Genomic DNA, 24,115 nt, shown 5'->3' on the forward strand with positions numbered 1-24,115 from the left:
GTGTGGTTCGCAGTAATAGTAAGTATACTGTGAGGTACGGTGACGTCATACTGTATTGGGATGTCGGGCAGAGGAGTGACGAGGTATTCGCCATCGGGAACTGGTGGGAAAGACAGCAGTTCAATGTAGACTATGGACTTTGGCGGCAGGCGAAGAAAGCCGGTGGAGCGTAAGCGGCAGTGGGGTGTGTCAGAAGGTTCTGCGAACATCGGCAATTCAAGGCGAAGGGTACTGGAAGTGCAGTCAATAAGAGCAGAATGGGCGGAGAGAAAATCGAGGCCGAGAATGAGGTCGTGGGGGCAATGAGCAATTGCGGTGAAGAGGACAGGAGTGTGGCGGCCGGCGATGCTGACACGTGCCGTACACATGCCGACGATAGGCACAGTACCGCCATCCGCAACGCGGACGACGCGTGCCGACGCTGGGGTGAGGAGCTTGTTCAGTCGTCGTCGGAAGGCAGCACTCATAATAGAAAGATGTGCTCCTGTATCGTTGAGTGCCGTGACAGGATATCCATCAACGTCAAGAAGGTTTCGGTTAGTAGGTAACGTGAGCAGAGGATTTGAGGGCAGGGTCGACAACGCAGCTTCACCTCCAGCAGCTGCAGTGCCTAGTTTTCCGGCTGGGTCCGGGAGGCGATACGCGGCGAAGAGAAGGAGCAGGGTTGGGGTGAACAAGACTGGTGGCGTCGAGATGAGGGCGAGCGGTTGTAGCGAAGGTTCGAAACAGGGGCCTCAGTGGTAGTGGGTTCATGGCGGGTGGCATAGGGTACAGAAGGCCGAAAGGTGCGGGAATAAGTGGTGGCGTAAGTCCGTGGAGGTGGTGGCCATCGGTTTCGGCAGTGACGGGTGACGTGGCCGATGCGACAGCAGCGGAAGGAGGTCGGCCTGTCATCAGGGGTGCGCCATTCTGACGGGTTGCGGCGAGATGTGGTAGAAAAGGACTGCCGGGGACGAGGAGGGCCGCTAGATAACTGGGGAATGCTGGGTCGAGACGTGGAACACACGGTTTTCAGACCCATGTTTTCAAGTTCCTGTTTGACGACGGCCTGAAGCGTCGCAATGGTGGTTGCTGGCGGATCGGGAGGCGTCGTGGAGAAGGCTGGCGAACAGGCGGCCTCGAGTTCGCGGCGAACAATACAGGTGACGTCACAGGTGGTGGTCTAACGTGGTCGAACCCTCACATGTCGACGCAGCAGTGTTGGGTAGCCGCGCAATATGGTGTGAGATACGGCTCTTAGCCTGTTCAAGGCGACGGCATTCTTTTATAATGGTGTCGATAGTCGAGACATTGCCGAAAACAAGCAAATTGAAAGCGTCATCGGCGATGCCTTTAAGCACATGTGCCACTTTATCTGCTTTGGACATATTATCGTCAGCTTTACGGCATAGAGCCAAGACGTCGAGGATGTAGTAAACGTATGGCTCTGCAGATGACTGAACACGAGGCGCAAGAGCCTTTCTCGCGGCAGCCTTGCGCCCAATGGGGTCGCCGAACAGTTCCCGTAGCTTTTCTTTGAAACTGTCCGAACTGGTTATATCGTCATCATGCCTTTGGTGCCACACGCGCGTGGTGCCGCCGAGATAAAAGGTGACATTGGCGAGCATAATCGTTGGGTCCCACCTTTTAGCACTGGCGTGTTCATACAGCTTGATCCAGTCGTCGACATCCTGTTTCTCCAGGCCAGAGAACACACCTGGGACACGGTGTGGGGCAACCGCGACGATTGGAGCAGTCGGACAAGCCCAAGCCGTTGCAGAGGCGGGCTCGTCACCGGGAGGCATGGTTGTGCCGACCACTTCGGAGTTCCGTGGTGAGGACGGGGATCGCTGACCTCCACCAGAAATGTCACGTGTGGAAAGACACAGACGAAAGCTGCTATTTACACGTTATTTACACTGGAGCCAGGCAGCCAGGCTGACACTGGCTCGTGCCAAGGGTACCGACCAACTTCTTCGTCGTTGTCGCGGCGGCTCGTCTCTTGAGCATCGCTCGATGATATCGTAATAATATGTTTCCCCCATTAATAGCATTATCACTTCAAAAATAAGGTGTGAACAGGGATGCTATGCAGGAAGGCCCAAGTTTGGCAATGTTCGGGGTCTCCGGGAGCTGTGGCGGCGCCCTCAGGTGAATGAGCTTATCGTATCAGTACAAAAAATTCAACCCTCGGCAGGCGTCTTGTTACACTGGCTTACCCAGATTAACTCTTGGGTTGTCATCACTAGGACGTTACCTCATGGTCGGTGGCATGGTAAGGCGTGGAAAGGCGTGGCAAGCGGCTTGCGCACTGTGTGTATATAGATAGCGGGACGGTCATGGTATTGCGATATTATGATTTGTAGACGATAACAATAAGAGGAATGGTTCGCAACATTACCTAGTCCTCGGTGATTGAAACTAGGAAGCGGTGTGCGCAGGTTGCGCTCGTGTTGGCCTACGTGGTTTTATCTCGACATTTTATTGTCTGCTGCTTTAGCGCATTTTGCGCTATCTTGGTTCACGGATTGCCGTCGAGCAAACTCAGGCGAGCGAGAAACTCGGGACACCCTGCATAACACCTCAGGTGAGAAAGTTTAAGGGAAACGCACAATTCCCGTATTTTCAAGCCCAGGCACGCAAACAACACAAGAAAAGCAAGCGAATATGCTTGGTCAGCCCTTTTAAGCCTTATCTACCTCTGCAAACTACTCAGGTACGTTGCTGTTGTGCAGAAACGCCGCTGAAAGACAGACATTACGAATAACCGCTGCCTTAAATCAACCATATAATCTACCCCGACACAACTGGAGTTAAAAAATAGCGCTTTCTGCTGGCAAAGATACAGCAGCGAGCCTTGACCGCATCCACTATTCAATGCTTGCCCACTTACCAAAACACCTGGAGCGGCCCTGCTGAAATTTTGTAACGGAATGTGGGAAACAGGAGTAATGCCAAAAGCACGAAAAAACGCAATAATAGTACCATTCTTAAACCCGGAAAACCCCAGCCGCTACTGGCCTATTGCTGTCAGTAGCTGTTTCGAAAAATCCTATGAAAGTATTCTGAACACCAGGCTAACATACACCCTTGATAAACAAAACCTGTTAGACAATCATCAATGCGGGTATAAAAAGGATTCTGCAACAAGTGATCACCTTGTTCGATTGGAACACGAAATACGCAGTGCGTTTCTACACAATTAACCCTGTCTCACCGTTTCCTTGGGCTTGGACAAAGCCAGCGATACCGCGTTTTAACGCGATAGCGTTAAGGAGCTCGTGTCGCAGAAAAGCCGGTGTCGTCGGCGTCGGGTGTCGGCGTCGGCGGCGTTGACCGTGAGCGATAAATTACGGCAGGCTCTTCATAAATAAAAAGCAACTTCCAAGATTGGCCCGGTGGGAATCGAACCCAGGTCTCCGGAGTGTGAGACAGAGACGCTACCACTCAGCCACGAGTTCGATGCTTCCAAGCGGTGCAAACGCGCCTCTAGTGAATGCGGTGTTGCCTTCGAAACCAGCCGTGGAAAGTTATACTGCGGTGTATATCGGTAATTATGAACATGTAACGTACAGAAGTCACAATTACACGAGTTGCGAAGTGCGTTTCCGCTGCATTTCTTTTGCGCTTTCCGCACACGCAGAGCCATCTTGCGGCAAACACAGAAGACCCCCTCCTCTCAATGTACGGCGCTGCCCCGACAGGAGGCGCGCCGCGCGCGCATTGGGACCGCTGCCAGGCGCGTCGCGGGACTCCCTCTCCCCTGACGACGCTTCGCCGTGCTTCCGGTTTAGATTACTACCTCTCTGCCCGTGCCGATCACGACGTTTGGCGTGATCGTTCGCGTAGATCGTTTTCCCTCCGAGACACCGAGTTCTTTGGTTCGTTTCGTTCGCTCAGGCGCACGTTTCGTTGTCGCGCCGAACGCTGCGTTGCTCGACGTTCACCGCGTGATAGGTGGGCGCTAAGTCCGATGCGGGGCGCATCGTAAGTGATTGCTGTGCGTAGCGCATTGTCTTATACCCCTTGGCGGGTCGACGGGAACGCTGTCGCGTCCCACTCTTGAAGGCGAAGCTTAAGCGTCCTCCAATTTTTTGCGTCGGGACTTGTTACTGGTATTTCTTATTTGTGGGACTTGGCAGACCTAGGGATTCGTGGCAAAATGCTGAAGTGTCTAGCGGACTCGATGTCGAATCAAACATTTCAAGTGTGTCTTGAGCAATGCTTTCACGCAAATTCTTCCTGGAATACGGTGTGCCGCAGGGTTGTATTCTAAGCACAAGACTGTCCGTGGTGAAAATGAACTCTCTAAACAGAATTATACCATCCTCTCTAATGCAGTCTTTATAGGTTGATGATCTACAAGTTGTATGCCGCGCATCGAAGATGCGAACTTGTGAACGGCAGAATAAAATCACTTTCTGATTACAAGCACAGTCTACTGATTAAAATCAGTAGACTCAACGAGCAAATAAAAACGGCTTCCGTTTCTCCAGGGAAAAAAAAAACTGTTGCTGTGGTTTTTTCGTGAACTACCCAAGAAATACAACTTTTAGCCTATAAAACCTATGTACGACCGCTATTAGAATATGCTGCGGCAATATGGGATCCCTGGACCAAAAGTAACAAAGTGAAGCTAGAAAATGTCCGCCGTAAGGCAGTGAGGGATCTATTTAATTGTTACAGCTGAAATATAAGCCCAACAGCCCTACTGCACACTCCAGGATTCGAACAGCTGGACATCCAATGTCACCGCGAATGACTAAAATTATTTCACTTATATTATCATAATAAAAATTGGAGGACGCTTAAGCTTCGCCTTCAAGAGTGGGACGCGACAGCGTTCCCGTCGACCCGCCAAGGGGTATAAGACAATGCGCTACGGCACAGCAATCACTTACGATGCGCCCCGCATCGGACTTAGCGCCCACCTATCACGCGGTGAGCGTCGAGCAACGCAGCGTTGGGCGCGGCAACGAAACGTGCGCCTGAGCGAACGAAACGAACCAAAGAACTCGGTGTCTCGGAGGGGAAACAATCTGCGCCTGCCAAACGTCGTGATCGGCACGGGCAGAGAGATAGATAGTAATCTAAACCGGAAGCACGGCGAAGCGTCGTCAGGGGAGAGGGAGTCCCGCGACGCGCCTGGCAGCGGTCCCAATGCGCGCGCGGCGCGCCTCCTGTCGGGGCAGCGCCGTACATTGAGAGGAGGGGGTCTTCTGTGTTTGCCGCAAGATGGCTCTGCGTGTGCGGAAAGCGCAGAAGAAATGCAGCGGAAACGCACTTCGCAACTCGTGTAATTGTGACTTCTGTACGTTACATGTTCATAATTACCGATATACACCGCAGTATAACTTTCCACGGCTCGTTTCGAAGGCAACACCGCATTCACTAGAGGCGCGTTTGCACCGCTTGGAAGCATCGAACTCGTGGCTGAGTGGTAGCGTCTCCGTCTCACACTCCGGAGACCTGGGTTCGATTCCCACCGGGCCAATCTTGGAAGTTGCTTTTTATTTATGAAGCGCCTGCCGTGATTTATCGCTCACGGTCAACGCCGCCGACGCCGACACCCGACGCCGACGACACCGGCTTTTCTGCGACACGAGCTCCTTAACGCTATCGCGTTAAAACTAGAGGAAGGCATTTTCGTTGAGCCCCTTGCCCACCGCCATACGCGTTCCTATCATCCTGAAAAATTCGGCGCATTTCTTGTGTAAAACAGATGTTTTGAAATACTCATGTTCCCCCGCACCATTGTTCAACGGAATGGTCTGCCTGGAAACGTGGCCAGTTCCGAAACGGTGAACTTGTTTTTACAAGCCCTGAGTGAACAATAGGGCGCACATGTAATTTGTCTCGCGTCGAGTGCTTTGTTTTTGTACTTGATTCTACTGTGTTTTGGACCCTGGTCGTGTCTCGTTGTTTGCTTCTTTTGTTGCAATATACGTTTTCTCTGTTTTTATTATTTCTGTACCCCACTCTTGCCTAAGGCTTGTAATACAGGCCGGCAGTATTTGCTAAATAAATAAAATAAAAATAAATAAATAAAAAGAAGAGGCTTACAACTGGATCCTATCTTGAAACTACATGAAGCCGTATTGCCAGTCAAGCAATACCACAAGCTTTTAGGGGTTTTATTCGATAAGATGCTCGATTTCCTAGCCCACATAAGTAGTTTGCATGTTAAAGCAAGCAAGCCACTTAACGTTCTCTACGAATATATCGAATTATACGCAGCGAAATACGCCATGCTTGCATCAGCCAGACAGTTACACCCCCGGAGATTAGATCTAGGGCATATTCAAGAGCTACGTCAAACAGACGGTGCCAAAAGATCGCCGTAGCTAAGCATATACGAATGAGCAAGATGTTGCAACGTCTGTGGATATCGTCACATGGGCGTTTTGCACTCTAGAAGAATGGCCATGGAAATATCAGTATGCCATACACCTAAGCTGGCATTGCAAACGGGCCTCCACAGTAAATATAAATTAGCTTTCTATGAATAATTGCTTCGTCTGGATATTGTTTACAACCTCCGGGCCGACTTTGAAGTGCTAGTGTTGCTATGCATGCGAACAAGGCCGACTGCCCCTAGCGGCGGCCTGTCCCGTCACAGCGGCCGGTCGGATTCGAAGACGCGGCACACGGCGCCATCCAGAGGCCGCATCGGGGCGTCGCGCGCACAGCGGAACGCCTCGCCGAAGGATGGCAGGTGGCGCAGCGCGAAGTTGACGCGCTGCTCGGGTGGCATCCGGCCGTCGATGACGTAGCTGTGCGCCTTGTGCGCCTCGTCACTGCATTCGCAGTTGTCGCGCGCAAAGTAGGCGAAGAAAAGCTGTTCGGAAGTCAGGTCCGGAAGGGGCGCGAACCGGAAGTCGAATTTCCAGATCCGTTTCACGTGCAGCAGCTCCTGCGGGCAAAAAACACACACAATAAAAGAAAGAAACAGAAATGTAGGTTCCCAAGAACGAAAGGCAGCACGTATGGCTGAATCGCAAAGGATGCCTTGGATGCTGTTCAACAACAATTGATTTTCAATGTAGCGTATTCGACAAGGAGTAAACATAGTAATTTATTAGGAAATTTGACGTGCACTTACACCGGTATTTACTGACGTCGATAATCGATAATAATCATGCTGATGACACGTCCATACTTGATTCATTAAGCATTTCATTCGACAGTTTCTCCCGGTTATGCACTACCAGTGATAGCAATACTATAGTATCCCATTTTGAAAACATTGTTCATACTTGAATAGAGCGCTATGTGCTATTCAAAGGAAAAAAGAAAAATCTTGACCTTCCTTGGATGACAAGGGAAATACTGCACTTGTAGCGTCGAGTAGCCAGAGCACGTCGGAAGAGCCACATGAATGCCGAAACAAATGACCATGTCGCTTTATGAAAAAACAACTTCGTCAAAAAATTGACGCACCTAAGAACTTCTATTATCTGTTCACTCTACCAAATTTAATTCAAAATGAGCCACAAAAATTTTGGAGTTCGATCTCGCCTATGAAAAACACCACCCAGACATTTCTATAGGTGATTCCGCAATAAGTGATCCAGGAGCTATTGCTAAAGCACTCAATGAATATTTTCAGTCAGTATTTACACAGGACAATGGCGAAATTCCTCCCTGCTCCACGACAATTAACATTTCCTGTGCAATTAACAATGTTGCAATATCTAAGCAAGGAATCCTGAACCTTATTTTAAATCTTGACACCAAAAAAGGCTGCATTCCAGACAATGTCAACAATGTGTTAATTCATATTTATGCGCTTTGGACGTGTCTATACCTCACAATAATTTTTGAGAAATTAGTGTCTACTTTTACAGTTCCGTGTTCATGGAAACGGGCTAGAGTCATTCCATTGTTCAGATCTGGGCAGAAATACTCCTTTGTAAATTATAGATCCATTTCTTTAACTTCTCATGCTTGCAAACAACACCTGGAACGTGTAATTTATAAACACATTATCGCTTTTCTCGAGTCTAATAACATTTTACGCAGCGCTAAGCATGGATTTCTTAGTGGTTTTAGCACAGTCACTCAATTAACCGAATTAACACATGACATCGATTTCGCTTTTGATTTAGGTCATCAAGTAGATGCGCTCTTCATTGATTTCTCCAAAGCATTTGGTACTGTACCACAACCTAAACTATTACATAAGCTAAGCCTTATCCTTAATAACCCTCTTGTCGACTGTATCCATAGTTTTCTTTATGATCGTTCACAGTACGTTTCTATTAATTATTTCAGTCGCCTGACGCGTCAGTATCTTCCAAAGTACCACAAGATTCTATTTTAGGGCCATAGCTTTTTTTTTGCTTTATATTAAAGGCATTCCATACCCCGTTTCAGTAAAAATTCGGTTTTACGCTGACGACTGCGTTCTCTACAATGTCATTTCTACACCTAACGATCATAACACTCTGAATCAATCTTTTATAAGTTTTTGTGAATGGTGCAACCTCTGCCAAATGAACATAAACTTAAAGAAAACAGTCGTCACGTCCTTTCACAAGCATGCTAATAGGTCATATTTCAATTACTCCTATATGTCCACTTTTCTGCAGCGTGCATATGAATTTAAGTATTTAGGCCTCCTTTTTACTCCAAGGTTATCCTGGTCAGAACACATTGTAACAACTTGCAACAAAACACTAAAAAAACTTGGTTACCTGAGTCGAGCCCTACGTGCTGCCCTGAAAGAAACTAAATTCATTACGTACAAAACATTTGTAAGACCTATTCTTGAATATGCGGCTACCATATGTAGCCCTTACAAAATTTGGGAAATCCACAAAATGCAATCTGTTCAGAAAAACGCGACAGCGTTCCCGTCGACCCGCCAAGGGATGTAAGACAATGGGCTCCGGCGCAGCGACTACGCGCCCCGCATCGGACGCGGTGAGCGTCGAGCAACGCAGCGTTCGGCGCGGCAACGAAATGTGCGCCTGAGCAAGCGACGCACGCCTCTAAGGCAACACCGCATTCACTAGAGGCGCGTTTGTACCGCTTTGAAGCATGGAACATAGCAGTGTTCTGTCGCGATAAACAGAGCATTGCAGAAGCTGTGAGGGAAGCCCAAGCTTTTTGCAAGGCTTCCGGTAGTGCCATAAGTTGGTCAAAATGTTTAGGGCTTTGGCACGGGAATTGGCCAGATGCACCAGAGGTCTTTTGCAAAATGCAATGGAGTGTATTACCCGGCACTTATCTTGGGGTTCCGCTCAGTGCCTACCGTGAGTCAATCGAATACTGGACGAGCGAGAGAGACGGAATGAAAGAGCAAACTAACAAATGGGGAGGCCACAACTTTTCGATGTTTGCTAGGGCCAAAGTATGTAATATCTTTTTAGTAGCTAAAGTGTTCTACGTCCTGCAGGTGCTATGCATGAGCCGATCTTCAATTCCAAAAATACACAGAGTGTTTGCAGAGTTTATTTGGGGTTCGGTGTGGGAACGCACGAGCAGAAGTAAATTGTTTCACACATTGCGCAATGGGGGACTTGGTTTAACGCATTTGTTTTTCAAGCAACTTGTATCGAGATTTGTTTTCTTCCGTGACCAAAGCGATGGGTTTCTGCGGACGGTAATCCAAGTGAGATTGCGCGACGCTTTGCCCGATTTTGTTGTATCGTCGCACGCAATCAAACCGATGGCACTAAAGGGCTATCTGCGTGAAGTTTCCATGGCGATACGTCTTCTAAACGCTCGTTTTTCGAAAGACTACTTGTTTGCAGTGTCACGAAAACAATTGTATAAGGATCTTGTTGAAGTGTTTATACCTACACCAGTGTATCGTTCTATGTATTACTTAGGGCCTGAACGAGATGTTTTCAAGCGAGTCAATAATATGCCTGTACGAGCTAACACAAAATCATTCTTTTTCAAACTGCATACCGGCACACTGCCTGTTAAGCCATGGCTAAGAAGCAAGGGCTTGTTTGTCCCATGGTCAGACAACTGTCTTATATGTAACAAGGAAGAAACTGTCGAACATATTTTTCTTGACTGCCACGATGCCCGCTTTCTTTGGGACATCCTGCAAAGAACATTAAAAAAATTACCGACGATTACGTTACTTCCTAATGCGAAATTTGAGCGCAGCAAATAAGCTGTTTCACCTTTTCGATAGATTGAGGCAAAGAAATCGAGCAACACATGTATGCGCTATCACAGAATTTTTTTTTTTATTTTTCACACGTATTCCTTTAACAAAGACTCCATTAACAGTTCTTGACAGTCATGAAGGAAGCTTTGTGGTCGGAGAAATAGACTGATATATGTTCGACTTGGTACACCAATGCTTGATTCTCAAAGACGAGATCTATACAAGTGCCTCGCGAAGTTGTCACAGCCGTGGGACGCGTTACGAGCGAGAGGAACGGGATGTTCTCCCGCATAAGTGTTAGGAAATTGCTGTTTGTCTTTATGTCAACATTAAAGTCCCCCACTACTAACATCGGTGTGGATCGATGGACGGTTAATGCGAGTTGCAGGAAGTGCACGACGTCTTTCGTGAGTGCGGTAGCGGACTCACGAAAGCGGTATCAGTCGGTCGCTGCTAGCGCTGGGGGGATGAAAGGGGGGCGGAGCTGGTTATGAGGCCGACGACAACGCGAAACCCAGGAACGGACGCCAAAGAGCCATTTGTGTAGCCAGCCCTCCTCCACAGTCTCTCCTCCTCCCTTCCATCATCCTCCCTCGCCCGGAGAGCCGACAGCGCGCATGCGCGGCGGCGGAGCAGCGGCGCATGCGCGGCGGCGGAGCGCGGCGGCGGAGGCGAGCTGGTTACGAGGCCGACGCCGTCGACGACGACGCCGACGACGACGCGAAACCCAGGAACGGACGCCAAAGAGCTGCGCTCTAAAAAGGAGCTTCCTATCACTGCGTTCGGAATAAGGTTTTTGCCATGTGCTGAACCTGACGGTGTGCCGGTGGACATGTTGATGCTATTGTGTATGCAAAGTGTGTGGCGAACTCGTATGGCTGTACGCAATGCTGATGTTGATGCAAGGCCAGCAATGTATTATTTTACCGAGAATGTTAATTATACAAGCGAAGTGTTGAAACTGCTAAGTGATCCGCCAAATTGGCTTTCAGTGTTGGACAGTTTGGCTTCGATGAAGCCATTTTAACATGACACGTCAGTCTTAGTAACGACTAGACGTTTTAACATTCGGTTTTATTTGACAATATTTGTATGTACTTGCCAAGCCGGTAATAAAGAAAAAAAAACTCGTGGCTCAGTGGTAGCGCCTCCGTCTCACACTCCGGAGACCCTGGTTCGATTCCCACCCAGCCCATCTTGCAAGTTGTTTTTTATTCATGAAGGACCTGCTGGGATTTATCGCTCACGGCCAACGCCGCCGACGCCGACACCGACGACACCGGCTTTTCTGTGACACGAGCTCCTTAACGCTGTCGCGTTAAAATGCGGTTCGTTTCATATACCGCTGCTATGACAGAATGTTTTCACCGTCATCTCATCTGTATATGCTCGGTTTAACCCCTCTGTCCTACCATCATCATATTAATTCTCTGAAACTTCTACACTCACTATTTTACTCTCCACATTATGCTTCCCCTAACACATATCTGATTGGTGCAAAGCCCCTAATCACGGGAAACAGCAATCACTTAAGCTTATCGGTTGTCTTTTCTGGCACCAACAGTTTTGTACAGTTTTTTTCCCTAGGACTATTTAACTGTCGAATGACCTGCCTGGTTGCATCCGTTGTTTACCACACAAAGAATTTGGGGATGCTACTGAGTACTTCTTTTAGCCATGTTCTCACGTATGTTTCTTTTGTATTGTGATTTGTATTTGCCACATAACGTATTCACCCACTCCTGCAATAGCGCTTCTGGGTTGCACTGTCTGTAAATAAATAAACACATGTAACCCGAAAATTTCGTATGAACTGCGCTTCATCGAAAACAGTTAAACTAGTCAGAATCAGAACTTTCAGAATCGGAAAATATTACTATCAGTAATGTTACATGTTCACAGAATGCGTTCACGGGCTAACTGGTACCCTCATGGTGGCCTTTAGCGACACATTAAAGGACGAAAGGCAAAGCGCTGCTCTCAGCTGACAACTTTATTACGTCACAGCGCTATTTTACGAAAGCAGGCCTCAGGAGCATGCGCAGAAAAGCCATCATGACAAATATATCTAAAGAGAGAATCGTGAAAAGGTTTCAAATGACGTAATGTCGATTGGTAGCAGCGTCTTATGCTGTATTATTTATGTCGTCCTACTTGCGACGAAGGTTATTATCTTACAGGTATTTCGTGTACGCAATGAGGTACCACATCAAAGGGCCGTATCAGGAGCTCCTACGCAGAACAATTATGATGGATAAGATTTTTTTCCTTCAGCCTACAGAAGTTTCAGCCTATTGCCAATGTTTGTTCCTGTATGCTGTTAGGCATGGTCGGACGCCAAGGGCCATACCTCATCCCCTTCCCTTCTCATGGTCGTGGCATCGGGTGTGCTTACCTCGTCCCCCCTTAACGTGGACGGGCACCGTGGGTGCGACGTCATCCCCTTCCCTTCTCATGGTCGTGGCACCGGGTGTGCTTACCTCGTCCCCTCACTCTACCCCCAGCGCCTGAGCCCACGAGCGCCGGAGAGGTCATTCACTCTTCCGCTCCTCTCAGATTCTTCGGAAAGAAGATCGACTTCTCCTTCCCGTGCCTGGTATTGCAGAAGGAGGGGCCTTATCTCTGTGCCTGTCACGTGTCATCGACGCAAGCAAGATCCCGCCCACACGATTGTAGCAGAGCCTATTTAAGGGGCTCCGAATTGTATACCATAGACTTCATACCATGTACTTCATCTTGATACTTTATTCTCTTCTTATTTTCTGTCAACTACCATGGAATAAAACAGTGCAAGTTTCGCACTAGCAAAACGTCGTCTCGCCCTTGCTCGGTCGCCATGGTCTACCGGAGGCCTGCAGCTCGCCGACAACGCCACGCTACCCAATAAGGAATGTCGGTGGAGCTTCGAGAGACAGGTCGCTTGCAGTGGGATCGCCTTCAAATGCAACAAGCTGGTTGCTAACGGAGGGACCGCCCTGAGGTGCAACAATGCCCTCAAGTACAGGAACCCAGCTCCGGACTCAAAAAGCAAGGCCCTATCTTTTGTGCTGGCGTACCAATTTTCTGATTGATTTTAATGTGAATGTATGGACTGTGCTTGTGGTTTATCACCTTTCGGATGACCCCAGCTTGTGTACTTCTATTGCTCTTTAAGCAGTCGTCATTTCTTCTGACCTTTATTTCCTTGATTCCGTGTCCACACTTTTGACATATATATTTATGCAATCTAGCTGCCCATTTCTTACCTTAATTCAACGCTCTTGGAGCTTTCTTGAAAACAAGTTTTATTCCGCGCCCTTCTGCCTTGCAAATATACCCTGCACATGTCACGCTCACGGCATATGTTTACTTTGGGCTTCCCATGCCAATCAACGTACCGCCCTAAAAACAGCGAAGTCTTGGCAGTAGAAGGGTAAAAAAGGGGGAGTTTGTTGCCCGGAGAACAGTACCAATGCGTCCGCACGGGCTGCTGGAATTAAAGTGCGTGAACACGAGTGCGACGGGGATGCTAGTCCCCGTCGTTGTCCTCTTCCCCTAATGTTTAGCACACACTATGGCCTGAGGTGGCGTGTTCTAAAGCTTCTCCAAAACTCGGACCTGCTGTCAGCCAGTGGATACCTTAACATGCACGAACGATGCCATACGTGGGATGCAGTCGCTCACTACACCACATTTCCAGAACGCTCTGGGACCGTTGTCAACGTGTGCAATCAGGTCACGTTCATTTATGCTGTAAATGATTGATGCTTTCGTCAAATGAACGCTTTGAAGTCTCAGCACATATTCAGGAAGCCATTGCTTTCACAGTCGTTCCATTATTAGCTGGCTGTGGACCCACAAACTCAGCAGTTCAGTATTGCTTTCGCCTTGTTCATCCGAAGTTTTATGATAAGACAGGAGACGGCTGCCTAACAAAAAATATGAGACGAGGTTAGAATACCTGTCTCTTTGGAAGAGCAAATGAAAGTGATGGGTCTGGAATTAGCAAAAGGTTCGGTTTCAGTCAGCAAATTGTTCATTAGCTCTAGGTCTACAGACACCTTTCCCAATTACTTGCGAACGCACATCTTCAGAATCGTCACTAACCGCTCCAAAAAGCCACCCCACCAAGGATCTCTCTCGGCAATAAATTTAAATGTTATGCCGTGGGTACAGTGAACCTGGCTGGCTCCGTCTTTCCTCAACAACTCGTGCATGAAAGCTAGCTCACGTGCAGCTTCCTAAATGTACCGTTTTCCGACTGCAATATTCGCGGTGTTCCGCGTCTTTTGAAATTCTTTGCAAGGTTGTGAGGAAAGCGTTTGCAGTAAGTCCAACAACATGCTCAAGATGTATTACTTTATCTATTGCTCACGTGAAAAACTGTGTACATCTCAACGCCTCTGCAGTCTTTTACGAAATTGGCCCTGCAATGTAAACTCCCCTGACCTCAAAAGAGCGCGAATTGCACACACGATCATTGAGAAGCGGGGCAGATGGTGCATTAACAGCCTAAAGGTGGAACCGAGCACAAAACACACATTTTCGCAGCGCTCGCCTCATTGCTTGTCGCACTCCGGGCACCCTGAACGGGGATCGAAGTTCTGTTACAGTGTCACCGACACCGTCATGGAGCACAGTTGTGTGCGCTCGCAAATTGACGAGGCGCGTAACCAGGTGACTGCACGGCAATAGCACGATCGTCATCTCGTTGTACGTGACATCGGCGTTCTGAAGGCGAGTCCTAATGCCCTGTTGACATCTATGGAAAACCAAGGATCGTTGGTTCGTGTGCTTATCATTCGTTTTGGCACGCAGGAATCTTCAATTTCTATGAGTTTGTCACACAACAACTTCCAATTTTCGTTAGTCGTATGGTTATGAAAATTGTTCTGAAAGCTATTTGTGAAAGTCTCCAGCAACAGGTTCATTTTTTCATCATCCGCACGTGCGTAGTTGTAGATAAGCTTTTTGGTTCTTGTTTTGTCGGTCCGTGGAAGTAGAAGAGAACAGTGCACAACTTTCTGGCCACTTATTTCTTCCAAGACGTGGATGATTTCTTCCAAGACGTGGATTCACCTCCATTAAGGTGAATGAAGGAGGATTAGGGCGGATTAAGGTCGATGAAAGAGGATGAAGGCGCATTATGGTAAATTAAGATGGATTAACGTCTATCAAGGAAGATTAACGCCGATTAAGGTGGATTAAGGGTTAGCTGGATTAAGTTTATTACAGTAGGCTTTGCGACCTCAGTCCTCCTTCGCCAACCTTAATCCACCATAATCCTCCTTGACCCTTGTTGATACACCTTAATCCTCCTTAATGCACCCTAATCGATCTTAATACTCCTTCATCAAGCCTAATTCCCCTTAATCCACTTTAACGCTTCTTCATCCACCTTATTCCCTCTTTCATCCACCTTAGTCCTTATCCATGCACCTTAATCCACTTTATTACACCCTAATCTCCATCCATCAACTCCTTTATGAACCATAGTTTACCTTAATATACCCTAATCGACCATAATCCTTCTGCACCCACCTTAATCCTCCCTAATCCTGGTTCATGTACCCTAATTACCCTGATCGGTCTTAATACTCCATCAACCCTAATTCATCCTCATCCCCCCTAATCGGCCTTCCCCTACCTTAATCCTTATTCATGTACTTTAATCCTCCTTAATACGCTATAATCCACCTTAATTCAATCACTAATGAATCATTAGCTAATTTGGCTAATGATTCTTTTATGAAGGATTGGACATGCTTTGGGTCGCCTCTGGCCTTCTTAGGCCACGTGATATTTTCTGTTCACAACGCCACCTTGAAGCATAGAGATCTAACGGCTTTCGTCCTAAGAGGAAGCTTTAGCTCGGGCCCGACTCCGACGCGGCCTATTGAAATACATGTAAAAAGCAAAAACGTTTCTCTGAGATAACCTCTGGACCGATTGTAATGAAATGTGTTGCATTCGAGAGAGAAAGTAAAATTATAGTGACTGTAGGGACCGGAATTTTGGCCCCCTTTAAGAGGAAGGTTTAGCTCGGGTGCTCGTATCTAAATACATGTAAAAGGAGAATTCAAATTTCTTGGCTACCAATGCACCAAATTTGACGAGCTTTGTTGCATTTAAAAGAAGGGCTTATAATCTAGTGACTGTTGGTTTCGAATTTTCGATGTAGCTCGTCAGTTTTTTATTAAAAATGTACAAATATTGCAAATTTTCAGAAAACGAAACTATCAACTTTACAATTATGTAGCTCAGCAGTGAAAAATGATATCGAAATTCTGCGAACTGCATCTAATAGTACATATTAAGCGGACGAAATTGATATGTCACACATAAATGTTGAGAAATTTAATAACGTGCAAATACAGCTTTTGCATAGCCCTGGGAAACAACGTAAAAAATTTACGTAAGCTATAAATTTACAGTGATCTAAATGATGCCATTTACAGAACCGCGAAATCTGTTCTTGATGCAGAGCTATTTATTTGTAAACTTCGTGCTTCTATTTTTCAAACTTTCTAATTTCTGAAAATTTTCCTAAAAACATTTAGGACGTAAATCAAAATTCCGCTTCCAACAGTCACTATAATTTAACTTTGTCTCTCAAATGCAACGCATTTCATTAAAATAGGTGCAGGGGTTATCTCAGAAAAACGTTTTTGCGTTTTAGATGCATTTGAATAAGCCGCATCGGAGTTGGGCTCGAGCTAAAGCTCTTAGCTCGGGCCCATGATCGGTGCGTCAGTCGACCTGACTGACGCACAGATCGACGTAAGCAATAAATAATAGCTCCTCTACAAGCCGCTATTTCAATTTCCAGTAAAACAGGCTGCGGATCCTAACAATCGCGAAAAGTGCGATTGAGAGGCTGTATCTTCACATATAATTGTTCACAGCGGAAAGCAGAATCTACAATGATGCGTTTCCGACTGAATAACGACAGGTGACGGAACCGCCGCAGAATATTAAGCATACTGAGGACAAAGGCATTTTTATGCAACGTACAAATAGCGGCAACAAAAACGCTGGTGAGCAGGCCGGAAGAAAGTAAAAAAAAAATGCAGCATTACGGGATGCTTTGCTAGGAGCAATAAGAAAGATGCCTCAGCTCGCAAGCAAAGCTGTTCTTTGCAGAAACAAAGTTCTTTCAGCCAATGTTATGCAGCCACTGCTTCTTGGGCAAGCCGTCCTGCTATCCTTGTGGTATCATAAAAACGGCATAACCATCTTCAGGCTTCTTACTGCGGTTATATGCACAATAGCACAGCATAGCGCTAGCACATAAGAGCAGGAAACACAGCGTACAACGTTCGCTACGCCGATCTAAAGCGCTGAGCCAGCCGAGCTGAGGAGGAAAATGGCGCAGACGAAAAAGAAAACACGAGCAAAACGGAAGATCCGCGCGTTTCCAAGGGCAACGGCAGGGAGACCAATCGTCGTGCAGAAAAACGGGGGCAAAACTGATTGCCGCGGAAGGAGGGGGGGGGGGGGCACGTGCAACGGGCGAGGTGGAGGCGAGGGTGTCGCGCGGCGGCGGCAGAGTTCAAAGAGTGGCGGTACTTTCAAATTATCAATGGACCTTAAGTGCACCTTTCAAAGCGCGCCACCTTCGTAAAATAATTCCTGTCAGCGATCGCGCATGCGCTCAGTGAACGGTATGCTTACATTGCACTTGCGTACGCTCTGTCTTGTTCGTTGGGCTAGCACAATATTTCGAGCGGCAGCGCGGCGATGAGCTAAAAAAATGGGAGTGTCTAGACTCCGTTGCGGTTTGGAGAAACTGTACGACGTGCATGACGTAGTTTTCGGTGGAAACAATGTCATATACTGTGGCGCCTTTCTTTGTGGTATCGACCAAAATGCGCAAAAGAATGCGATAACTAGTGCCAGCAACAATATCTTTCCGAGCATGGAGCTTGTGCTACACGTGTATTTCAGTACCATACACAAGCCACCGTCAAGACGCGCGCTAAGGCAAACATGCGCGCACTCTCTCCGTAGGCCCCCTCCCCCGGTGTCATACCCACGCCACTGCACTACATTGGTGACGAGGTGAAGCCTTTCTGCTACTTGCTCCTCCTGCCATGAATGATACTTCACCAGCCACTTCCTCTCCTTCGCCGACAACGAATGCGTCGACACCGGTTTTCCCGCCCGCCGCCGCCTTGCTTCGTCCGGTACACCCGCAGTGCCTTGGCACACGTGGAAGCGCTCGTACGAGAAGTTTCTACTGGCGGCGCGATGCGAGGCTTTACCTTTCGAAAGGAAGAAGGCTGTTCTACTGAGCAACTTAGGCGAGCAGGGACACCGTTTGTATTACGACCTGGCGTCGCAAGCGGACCGGGCTGCGTATTTGGAATATCCAGAAAGTACAACGCATAGCAACCGCAGCACCACGCTATTGACCTACGAGCCTGCGGGACGCCGTGATGTCACTCCTAGCAACGGCGCCTAGCGATAACTCTCGTTCCCGGTGCTCTCCGTATAAAAATCCCTCACGTGACCTGATCATAGGTGCCTAGGGACAGGATCGTTTAGGGATTTTTGAGAAGGCATGATGGTGGCGCCGAGCGACGCCGTGGCGTGTTCGTTCTCGGCGTGATCGTTCTCCGGCTCGCGCGGACCGTGCGTTGTTCAACGTTGCTTATGTGATCGTGCTTGCGTTGCTTGTGTGTTGGTGTTAGCTTCTGTGTTACTTGGCGGAAAGCCGCGAGTAGTGGTGGTGCGGCAGGGCGACTTTCGCCTCGGTGAGCTCTGGTAGTACAGAATCTGCGTTGTGTGACCCGTGCTTCCTCGACAATTGAAATGTCGAACTGGCATAGCGCCTCGGCAGCGAGGTTCTACGAACCGCGATGTGGCGTCGCCGTGTCCGACTTTGCTTAACGGACATCGAGGGATGTGCTGCTCGCTACAAGTCATGTAAATATGACTGCGTCGACCGCCCATGCACTGTTCAGCGCTGATTGTGTGTTAGGTGTGCTGTGCTTGAAACGAGTGGTGCAGCCGTGCAGCGGGGGGTGGTGGAAGAGCAGAGTGGCTTAGGGGTCTCCATTTGCACGTTCACAGATATGTGCTCCCGTTTCGGCCTCATTAGCGGCTGTCGCGGGATTGTGGTGTGCTCCTTGCCTAGTATGAAGTTTACGATGCTAACACACATCATGTTCACGTTTTTCCGTGCTATATGTCATTTGCATGACGACCGAGTTAAAAACAAGGCATATGTCTGTGTTGTTTGCATTTGTGTGTTGTAAATTACTTCCTATTGTGGAAGTTCTGGCAGTCTTATTACGCAAGGAGTACGAACGTAAACATATAAACGTATTTCTGTGTGTCTGAAATTTTGATGAGCGGGCTACACAGCCTGTGTGAATCAGCTACCTTTTGTTGCGACCCTCTTCCATGTGGTAGACTGATGCATGGTGCGTGTTTATTTCTGTACTGTTGTAAAAACCATTTGTTTATTCACCCAATACAAATGTACTGCTTCTTCGCCGCAGTACATTTTAGTTACGCGCTGAAGGATACTAAAAGTGGGAGGGGACCGCTATCACCCAGCATAGTATGTACACTCAGGCGACCTGAGAGGCGGCGGTTGCGCGAGTGTATAATTAAAGAACTCTTTTTATGTCCAGTGACAGTGGCCCCTTTCCACTTTTAGTATGCTTCACCGCAGTACAGAGGTGTATTGCGAAAAAAGGTTATCTTAAAAAGCTCAATTGTGCAACGTTTCTTTCGTAGCTTGCTACACCGCAATACAGGGGTGTAGCATCGTGCAGTAAAGCATACTAAGAGTGGAAAGGGCACATAGGTTTACTCGTTATTTTCGATTGTGATATAATTTGCAAGTGCATCTGTGCTCTTGGTAAGCTTTATTGACAATTCTTTGTATATTACAAATTCATATTGCCGGGAAGCTTACTAAGGCACATTCGCCATGTTGTAATGCATTATTCACCTTCAATGCAGGAGCACAATGCGGATTCATGCCTATGCTTCTGGCTGGACTGCACGTGCTCTTTGAGAATTGATTCGTTGTTCATAAGTGCACTGGTACTTACTCTAAACTGGAGGGCTGAAGTTGATACGGAAGCACAATTTTTATTAAGGGGACAAGATGTTGCCAAGGTGGTTGTAGCACAGTTTTTTTTCTTCCAGGTACCTTTTCTACTAGAAACTTCCATTGCAGTGCTTCGAGCCTCTTTGAGCCAGCACATAGTGTATATAAAAATCGGACACCGATTGGGAACATCACCTATGCTCTCTACAGTAAGCTGCGCACAGGATAAGTTCATGCCTATCTATAGAAAAAAAATGTAGCATGGCCAGACAAAACAAAAGGGGGTGGGCTGCAGCAACACTAAGTGTTAAATGCTGCCTTATCCTTTCTGTTGAGTTTTCTGTTTTGTGCTTTTTATTATGGACCCTCCACAGTAACTATTAGATTGCCGAACGTGAGCTTGTTGGTCTCAGATCTCATGGTTGTTACTGACAAAACAGTGTGATAAACAAACGGGCTTGGAGGCATCCAGTCACCTTGCTTATCTCATGGTGTTGCTTCATGAGCACCGTGAGCCTCCAGACCAACTAGGAAGGGACATTTGTTGCAATCACTTCAGAACTGTATTGCAACCAAAGGAACAGTGCTCTCAAATACAACTTTTGGACAGTAGAATGCTTGCACCCAGCAAAGTCTAAGAAGGAAGCATTCAGGATATGCAAGTGGGCCTTTTGAAGCTGGCATCATTGCTGAAGGGGCTTTGCCTGCTGCCCTCTTTATAGATACACAAAGATGATTTCCTCTTTGAGAGGGATTGTTTCAGATGTCGTTACATGGCAACAATGCTGGGTGTATAGTAGCAGAGAAGCTTGTCTTTGCCCACTGTCAATAACATGTTCCTTTTCCAGTGCCCCTGTGGAAGTGCCTACTTTTTGGACACAAAGTGCCCTCCATGCATGCATGCATTTTTAGCTTGTAAAGATGTCTATTACCCTTTGCCTCAAGCTGGTCCTTGCTGATGTCACCCAAGAAGGCATTGCGGAGTATGGCGATGCGGACTTACATATCAGTGTTGATGCCATTGAAACCAGATTAATAGAGCTGCCGTTTATTTCTGTCCACTCCATCGTCATCCAGTTACAATGAACAGTTCTTTGTCCAAACAGAAGGCATATGTAGTTGGTCTTGCATAGCCTGCGCACTAAGACTTTTGTCCACTAAGCGCAATTTTAAATGACGATTGCGTCACTCCTAAGTGAAAAATACCCCCCAAAATTTTACCTTCATGGTTTATAAGGTTCCCGCATCCGTATATGAGCGTTTTATTGAATTCGACAGACTCTTCAGCTTCCCTTTAATGCGCAGCTGTAGCCGGAGTGATAGTCTCGACAGGGTTAGGTGGGTCCTCAGCGCAAGAATCAGGAAACAGCGACGAAGCCGGGCATCGTGATGATGAAACGAAAGAAGAAAAAGATTGTATTCACTTCACTGATACATGGATGTGACTCTCATCTGAGTCTCGAGCGCTTCTTACTAACACGTGGGCCAGCACGGCCTCAAATAACCACTGGTGCTCCTGTCGTCATCGCCGTCTTCCTCCGGAGTCTGCCTTTCTCTTTTTCCCATCCTTAGTGACAGCTCGGGGAAAAGGGGTGACGTCCACGTGACCTTTGGTTTCTGCTTCTATCTTTTTGAGTAGCTGTCGCCAAGGGCGAAATAGACGTGGGAGAGCTTTTGCTGCTCAGTCCACTGATTAATCTGTGCGACGCGTTCATATTTGTCAAGCCAGTCTTCAATGTCTTCTAAGACTGCCCCGCGACAGCGATCGGGAACCAGAGGATGCAGAACGGTTACTTGCTGTCGATTGGAAAACCGGCTGCTTTGGGTTGCTTGCGTTGGGCTGGTTTCGGCCATTGCGAGAAGTGTGGAGCTCCTAGAGAGAGGTGGTTGAAGAGGGGAGAACTCCGGGGCAAGGCCTAGCAGTCGACGACTAAAGCGGTGCACGGGTGTTGAAACTGGTGATAACGCGTCCGGGCTAGAGGAACGACTCCCAGAAGGACTCCCGAGCATCAGGCGCGGTCAGTACGCAGGACCTCCACCAGTGTCGCAGTACAACGCGGACAGTAGACAGCGAGACGTTCAAGAGCCGCAGGACAACTTGTTCAAAATACAAAACAGGAGAGAGACACGTCTTCTTCGTCCACGCCGAATCCCACTGACTTACTAGACGAAATCCGTTAATGTCCCTATCTTCGTTGTCGTCTGCATAAAAGAATAGACGCACGCGTCATTTGTCCTTCCCTTCTCCCTTTTTCTTTTCTTTTTTTTCTTTCTTTTTAATGTCTTTTCCTTTATTTTATCACTGTACGGGAACCCTCCTAAAAATTATATATATCCTCAATTATGTATGCCCACACATGTGCAGGTCATAAATACCAGGTTCTTTAGCCGAGTGCCATCCGTGCGGTATAACCGAGCTCCGAGCGGTCCACCTTGACTGCTCGAATAGGGCACCACTGTAGGTTAAATGAGGCGTACAACTCCTGCGGGACCCGCAGTGGTTGCTCAGTGGCTATGGTGTTAGACTGCTGAGCACGAGGTCGCGGGATCGGATCCCGGCCACGGCGGCCGCATTTCGATGGGGGCGAAATGCGAAAACACCCGTGTACTTAGAATTAGGTGCACGTTAAAGAACCCCAGGTGGTCGAAATTTTCGGAGTCCTCCACTACGGCGTGCCTCATAATCAGAAAGTGGTTTTGTCACGTAAAATCCCATAACTCCTGCGGGGACGGTAGAGTATCCGTCTCCCGTGCAAGAGGACCGTGGTTCATATCCCGGTGCCGCGCAATTCTCCACCGGAAAATAAAAAAAAACCGTGTGTTGAGAAAATTGCACGAACAGGCCTGGAGTGCTGCCTGATCCCCGTCACCAGAAACGGTAACGCACTCTCTCACCAGAGCAGGATTGGCCACCCTGGTGCAGTACTTGGCCACAACCTCCCATATGAATACAACAATCAAACCCCGGCCCATCAGTCCCCAGCAGCCGCGAACCAACTGACCACGGCGGCGGTCAGATCTGTGACGCTGCAGAGGGTGCTAAGAATACCTGGCTCCGGACAGGCCGCCATTGGAATCTGAACCTGGCAACGTTTGACGTTAGAACGTTATCTAGTGAGGCGAGTCTAGCAGTGTTATTGGAGGAATTAGAGGGTAGCAAATGGGATATAATAGGGCTCAGTGAGGTTAAGAGGACAAAATAAGCATATACAGTGCTAAAAAGCGGGCATGTACTGTGCTACCGGGGCTTAGCAGAGAGACGAGAACTAGGAGTCGGATTCCTGAATAATAAGGAAATAGCTGGTAACATACAGGAATTCTATAGCATTAACGCGAGGGTGGCAGGTCTCTTTGTGAAACTTAATAAGGGGCACAAATTGAAGGTGGTACAAGTCTATGCCCCTATATGCAGTCATGATGACCAGGAAGTCGAAAGCTTTTATGAAGACGTGGAATCGGCGATGGGTAAAGTCAAAACAAAATACACTATACTGATGGGCGACTTCAATGCCAGGGTAGGCAAGAAGCAGGCTGGAGACAAGTCAGTGGGGGAATATGGCATAGGCTCTAGAAATAGAAGAGGAGAGTTATTAGTAGAGTTTACAGGACAGAATAATATGCGGATAATGAATACCTTTTTCTGCAAGCCGGTTAGTCGAAAGTGGACGTGGAGGAGCCCAAATGGTGAGACTAGAAATGGAATCGACTTCATACTCTGCGCGATCCCTGGCATCATACAAGATGTAGACGGGCTCGGCAAGGTACGCTGCAGTGACCATAGGATGGTAAGAACTCGAATTAGCCAAAACTTGAGGAGGGAATGGAAGAAACTGGTACACAAGAAGCCAATCAATGAATTAGCGGTAAGAGGGAAACTAGAGGAATTCCGGATCAAGATACAGAACAGGTATTCGGCTTTAACTCAGGAAGAGGAACTTAGTGTTGAAGCAATGAACGACAAT

At 47.8% G+C, this 24,115-nt stretch overlaps 1 protein-coding gene across 2 annotated transcripts in view; it reads right to left on the bottom strand.

Annotated features, from left to right (window-relative positions):
* Nucleotides 1-6,113: 6,113 nt before the first annotated feature.
* LOC139051920 (mucin-19-like) overlaps nt 6,114-24,115 on the bottom strand; it is a 132,859-nt gene continuing 114,857 nt past the window's right edge. For both annotated transcript variants that reach the window (XM_070528949.1, XM_070528948.1), the window contains exon 10: nt 6,114-6,892. In XM_070528949.1, the coding sequence (XP_070385050.1) occupies nt 6,593-6,892 (300 nt within the window). In that variant the 3' untranslated portion in view covers nt 6,114-6,592. The remainder of the gene's footprint in view (nt 6,893-24,115) is intronic.

Source organism: Dermacentor albipictus, unplaced genomic scaffold, assembly GCF_038994185.2.
Source record: "Dermacentor albipictus isolate Rhodes 1998 colony unplaced genomic scaffold, USDA_Dalb.pri_finalv2 scaffold_16, whole genome shotgun sequence".
In the NCBI taxonomy this organism is placed as follows: Eukaryota; Metazoa; Arthropoda; class Arachnida; order Ixodida; family Ixodidae; genus Dermacentor; species Dermacentor albipictus.